The sequence below is a fragment of the Carlito syrichta genome, unplaced genomic scaffold (genome assembly GCF_000164805.1).
Source record: "Carlito syrichta isolate Samal-C Ts95f unplaced genomic scaffold, Tarsius_syrichta-2.0.1 Scaffold93672, whole genome shotgun sequence".
In the NCBI taxonomy this organism is placed as follows: Eukaryota; Metazoa; Chordata; class Mammalia; order Primates; family Tarsiidae; genus Carlito; species Carlito syrichta.
In genome coordinates, this window is record NW_007037768.1 from 342,967 (window position 1) to 349,552 (window position 6,586).

The 6,586-nt window shown below is 38.6% G+C and overlaps 1 protein-coding gene across 1 annotated transcript in view; it reads left to right on the top strand.

Annotated features, from left to right (window-relative positions):
- Positions 1–6,127, top strand: part of SMCO2 (single-pass membrane protein with coiled-coil domains 2) — a 28,784-nt gene extending 22,657 nt beyond the window's left edge. The window contains 1 exon segment of the mRNA XM_021713871.1: positions 5,929–6,127. Coding sequence (XP_021569546.1) covers positions 5,929–6,127 — 199 coding nt within the window.
- The last annotated feature ends 459 nt before the right edge of the window (positions 6,128–6,586 follow it).

Below are 6,586 nucleotides of genomic sequence, written 5' to 3' on the forward strand. Positions count from 1 at the left end.
TGTATTATTGTGATGACATTGTTTTAAATATTCCTTCTCCTAATAATCCGTGGGATACATGGAGGCAGGAATCTTGTCTTCATAATTTTGGGACATGACCTATAAAAGATGCTCACAATCCTCCACTAATGTTAAAGTAATAAATAAGTGAGGTGTGATATCAGTGAGAATGGTGTGGTAAAGACCTCAGGAGATGTTTTTTCCATAAAATCAATGAGAAAGTTGGAAAAAATTTCAGAATAAAATTTTCACCACTCAGGAAATCAAGGATTTAGTATTTAGAATATATTAGGATCTTACACCTCAATTACAGAAAGACAACACAGTTTGAAAAATAGGCAAAGGACCTGGACAGACATTTCTTCAAAGAAGATACACAAATAGCGAACAAGCACATGAAAAGATGTTCAACATCATTGGTCATTAAGAAAATGTAACTCAAAACCACAACGAACCACAATGGGATGCCACTTTACATCCACTAAGATGACTATAATATGAAATACAATAACAGATTTGTTGAAGAGGATGTGAAAAATTGAGACCCTCATGCATTGCTGATGGAATTGTAAAATTGTACAGTCATTGTTGAAAACAGTTTGACAGTTTCTGAAAATGTTAAATATAGAGTTACCACATGACCCAACAGTTCTATTCCTGGGTGTATACTCAAAGAAATTGAAGGCATATGTCAACACCAAAACTTGTACACAAGTGTTCACAGCAGCATTATTTACAATAGTCCAAAAGTAGAAACAATCCAAATGTCCATTAACTGGTGAGTGAATAAACAAAATATGATATAGCCACAGAATGAAGTGTTATTTAGCTGAAAAAAAGAATGAAGTACTGATACATACTACAACATGGATGATCTTAGAAAACATTATGCTAAGTGAAAGAAGCCAGATACAAAAGGATACATATTGTATGATTCCATCTATATGAATGTTCAAAATAGGACATTCCATATAGATAAAAAGAAGATTCGTGGTTGCCAGGTATAGGGCATGGGGAAATAGGAAGTCAGTCCCAACTCAAGGGTATAGGGCTCCTTTTTGGGGTGATGAAAATTTCCTGGAATTAGATAGTGGTGATGGTTGTACAACCTTGTGACTAAACCAAAAGCCTTTGGATTATACACCTGAAATTTGATGGTATGTGAATTATATCTCAAAAACAAACATATACATAAATAAGTGAATGCCTTTCAATGATCACTTTATGTTACATGAGCGAGTTATAATTCAATTGAATTTGTTCTAAAGAAAAATCTTCTCATATCATTACATCCTAATTAAGATAGCCTAAAAATTTGCCCAATCTCTTATTAGAGAACTGGAAACATATTAATTCCATTAAAGCATATTTATACACTACATGTTGAGGAAGTTTATGTTGTGGATTTTTTTTCAATTATTGTATATCAATTTTTGCAGCTTTTAGCTTCAGAAAGTGGCCTTTTTTCGGTATTGTCCCCCAGTCCTTCAGTTCCCTTTACGGCCATCCCTATGAACTGATCACAAGCAATATGAGCATTCTGGAAAAGAATAAAGATTTTATGCATAACAAGGTTTGAAAAGTAAACAAATAGTATTCAAAAGCTAAAAGAATATGCTTATTCTTTACAGAAGATAAGAGCAAAATGAGTGAAATTATTAATGATACTAATTTTCAGTTCTGTACAGGTGATATTATGAAAAAAACATTTTAATTTAGTAGCTATGATGCTTTCCAAATAAAAATATGTCTGAACCTTATTTTTTTTCTTTTTTTTGAGTTGGAGTCTCACTGTTGCCCAGACTGGAGTGCAGTGGCCGCTTTCGGCCACCGCAGCCTCGACCTGCTGGGCTTGGGCTCCGGCGATCCGTCCGCCTCAGCCTTCCAAGTAGCTGGAACTACAGGTGTGCGCAACCATGCCCGGCTAATTTTTTTATTTATTGTAGAGATGAGGTCTCGCCTGCCCAGGCGGGTCTTGAACCTGCGGGCCCAGGCAATCCACTCACCTCAGCCTCCCAAAGGCGCGGGATTACAGGCTGAGCCACCAAGCCTGGCTTGTCTGAACCTTTTAAAATGAAGATTATACATGCTCTTTTATTTGCTTAACAATAGAAAATTCAATTTTTTAAGAAGTTAAATTATTGATTTGTAAATAAAATTTAAAAGATTCAGTAGTGTCAAGAAATAAATATGAATCCAACTATACTTAGAGTATTCACTGTGGAACAGAAAAAAAAAACCTCAAAGGGCACACTCTACCCAAAAGGCAAAACAAATAACCAAAAACTAAGACAAAATAGAAACAATAGTACATAAAAGGAAGAAAGAGGAAAAATAAATAATGTAACTGGTTATATTAGGGTGATGGGATTATAGTTCCTTCATCATTGTTTTCCAAAGTATCTGTGATTTAGAAAAATTGTTTTTCTCTGAAAAAACCTGATGTTAAAGTATGGGGGTTTTCCATTAAAAAGTGGATGAAAACCGGGCTCAGTGGCTCAGCCTGTAATCCCGCGCCTTTGGGAGGCTGAGGTGAGTGAATTGCCTGAGCCCGCGGGTTCGAGACCCGCCTGGGTAGCGAGACCTCATCTATACAATAAATAAAAAAATCAGCCGGGCGTGGTGGCACATGCCTGTAATTCTGGCTACTCGGAAGGCTGAGGAGGAAGGATCGCCGGAGCCCAGCAGGCCGAGGCTGCGGTGGTCGGGAGTGGCCACCGCACTCCATTCTGGCCCTAGCAATCCCCTTTCTGGGAATATACCTGGAGAAAATAAAATCATTCTTCAAAAAAGATATCTGTACATGCATGTTTGTTGCAGCTCTATTCACAATAGCAAAAACTTGGAACCCACTATGCTGCTCATCGAAGCTGGACTGGATGAAAAAGTGGTACATATACAAAATGGAATATTACGCAGTCATAAAGAAGGATAAACATATGGACTTTGAAGCAACTTGGATGGATTTAGAGTCAATCATACTCAATGATCTATCACAGAAATAACAGAGTACCATGTGTTGTTGCTCATAAGCGGATCTTGAATAACTATCATAATACTATAACAAAAGGATTGGCAATAGTGGGAAACTGCCAGAGGAGGGGAATGGGATTGTGAGTCAAGGAAAACTGCCAGTGGAGGGAGGGCACACCTCATCAACAAGGGTAGCTGCATAATGAACATTTGTATACCTAACCCTGAATTGTACCCTGTATCTTTAAAATAAAGAAAAACAATTTTTAAAAAACAACAACCCAGCCGGGCTCGGTGGCTCAGCCTGTAATCCCGCGCCTTTGGGAGGCTGAGGTGAGTGAATTGCCTGAGCCCGCGGGTTCGAGACCCGCCTGGGTAGCGAGACCTCATCTATACAATAAATAAAAAAATCAGCCGGGCGTGGTGGCACATGCCTGTAATTCTGGCTACTCGGAAGGCTGAGGAGGAAGGATCGCCGGAGCCCAGCAGGCCGAGGCTGCGGTGGCCGGGAGCGGCCACTGCACTCCAGTCTGGGTGACAGAGTGAGACTCCAACTCAAAAAAAAAAAAAAAAAGTGAATGAAAGACATAAATAGACATTTGTCGAAAGAAGACATACGAGCAGCCAACAGACACATGAAAAAATCCTCAGTCTCACCAATTATCAGAGAAATGCAAATCAAAACATAGTTGAGATACCACCCAACTTCAGTAAGAATGGCCATCATTAATAAAACAAAACAACAGATGCTGGCTAGGATGCAGAGAAAAGGTAACGCTTCCACTGTTGATGGGAATGCAACCTCTATGGAAGACAGTGTGGCGATTCCTAAAAGAGTTAGAAATTGACCTTCCCTACAACCCAGCAATCCATCTTCTGAGAATATACCCGGAGAAACTTAAATCACTCCACGGAAAAGATACATGCACCTGTATGTTTATTGTAGCACTACTCACAATAGCAAAAACATGGAACCAACTGTGCTGCTCATTGAAACTAGACTGGATTAAAAAAAATGTGGTATATATACTACATTTGATGGACTATTACGCAGCCATAAACAGGAACAAAATTATGGACTTCACAGCAACTTGGAAGAGTCTATAATACTCAGTGATTTATCACAGAAACAAAGAACTGAGTACCACATGTTCTCACTCATAAGTGGACCCTGAACATTTATCATAACACTATAAGAAAGGGATTGACAACCAGTGTGGTGGCTCAAGCCTGTAATCCCAGCACTTTGGGAGGTGGAGGTGAGAGGATTACCTGAGCTCAGGGGTTTGAGACCAGCCTGAGCAACATGGCAAGACCTCATCTTTACAATAAATCAAAAAAATTAGCCAGGCATGGTGGCACTTGCCTATGATTTCAGCTACTTGGAAGACTGAGGTAGAAGGATCACCTGAGGCTGCAGTGGCCATGAACGTGCCACTGCACTCCAGCCTGGGTGACAGCCTAAGATTCTGACTCAAAAAAAAAGAAGAAGAAAGGGACTGACAGTAGTGACAGTAGCCAAGCTGCCAGGGAACTCGGGTAGGGGGGAGGGATGGGGAAAATAAGCATACCTGGTCTCAAACCAGGCAAAGTGGGGACCAAAGGGAGGCCCAAACTTTACCTGTATAATGACCATTTATTACCTAATCCTGAATTGTACCCCATATCTTAAAATAAAATATATATGTGTTTGCTTTTTTAAAATATTGTAATATTTCCAAGGATGCCAGTTTTGTTTTTGTTTTTGTTTTTTAGTTGGAGTTTCCCTCTGTAGCCTTCCAAGTAGCTGGAAGTACAGGTGTGCACTACCACGCCCAGATAATTTTTATTTTTTAATTGTAGAGACGAGGTCTCGCCAAATTGCCTGGGCTGGTCTTGAACCCATGGGCTCAGGCAATTCACTCGTCTCAGCCTCCCAAAGTGCTGGGACTACAGGCTGAGTCACTGAGTCCAGCTGTTTTTTTTTTTTAATTTGGGAAGAATAGTGTTTATTTACTAGATATGTTTTGGTAGTGAGTTGTTTTTCTATTCATAATCAATAACACATCTATGTTTAGTGCTCCTCAAGGGCAGGACATCTGTGCTTTAAGGTAGCAGCTCTCCAAACACCTTCTTACCAGAATATCCTAGACACTGGCTCTTTAATAAATGTGTGAAGAAAAAGCAATTATTTGTGTAACTACCCAAAGATAGTCAGTGGGAAGAATAGCAGGAAACTGGGCTTAGGTTTCTAAAACCCACTGAGTTAGGTCACAAAATAGATCCACAGCCAACCTTAGGTGTTCTTAGATTTTCTCTTTTGAAATGTATTATTGATGGTAATTATCTCAGGCAAATTGGATATCTGTGACATTTCTGCTTTGTGTTTTTCTGGATTTTCTAGATTTTCATATATTGCACTTCAATTAAAAAATAATAATGCAAGAACTTAGAAACAAATAAATGAAATATACCATAGGTACAACCCGTAAAGAGGAATCAGCCCTCAAGGATTTGAAAAAGCTTATATTACTTTATTAGTAAAAGTCTGGTGCCCAGACAAAAACTAGTGACAGCTCTGAATTCCATTTATCATATTATATTTGTGTCCCAGGAAAAAAATCTAACTGCCTGTGCCTTTATTTGCCCCCAAATAGGCATCATATATCTCACAAGTGAGGTAAAGATTGCAACAACCTGCTAGAATGTGAGGGCATTTCAGAGGACAGAGCCCCACAATCTCTAGGGGTTTTATTGTTTCACGGCTACCGGTTCTTGGAATTCTAATGCCAGCCATAGCGTGGACATAAGTGGTCCTCTATCCAAAATTCTTCTTTTGTATCTGTAAACTAAAATCCAAAGAAACTCAATCACTTAGCTGAAGTTTTTTGAGGTACCTGGGTGGCGGTGACAGGAGTCCTATCCAAGTGATTATCTTGAGAATTTTTTTAACATAAATGTTTTCTCTTCCTGTAGGAAACGTGCACTGAGGATTTTCATTATGTTTTATGTCCTCACCTTAACTGGACTTTCATGTTACATACTATTTGTGGATGCGACGTTCATCTTCGAAAGGGTGCTCTCAAGAATTCTTGGGCACCACACAATGTGGGAACTACGGAAGATCATCACGCCTTTCTTGAATTTGGAAGTGGAAGACTTTTTACCCTCTTAAAGATACAGAGGTTATGGTTGCCCTGCTGAGTTTCGTCTCAATAAAATTCTGGCTGTATTATAGTGGTTAACTTATTTTCCAGAAAATACTATGCAATCATTTATAAAAATCACTGAACAAGGGTACCTGCATAATCAACATTTGTATACCTAACCCTAAATTGTACTCCCACATCTTTACAATAAATAAATAAATAAATAAATAAATAAAAATAAAGAACATTGAAATCATGTGGAAGTTGGTTGATCACAGAAAAAAAAAAAGAAAATAGTTTATTTTTACCCTAATGACTCACAGTGATTTCTTGAATCATTCCACACATTGTTTACAATGTTGACTTCAAACTACTATCCTTCCTTCTCCCCCAACAGGAAGTACATTGAGACAATCCAGTATTAACTCCTTTAGTTATTTTCTCCATTTTGATCTTGAATGTCTCAGAAAAGAAAGCACAGAATT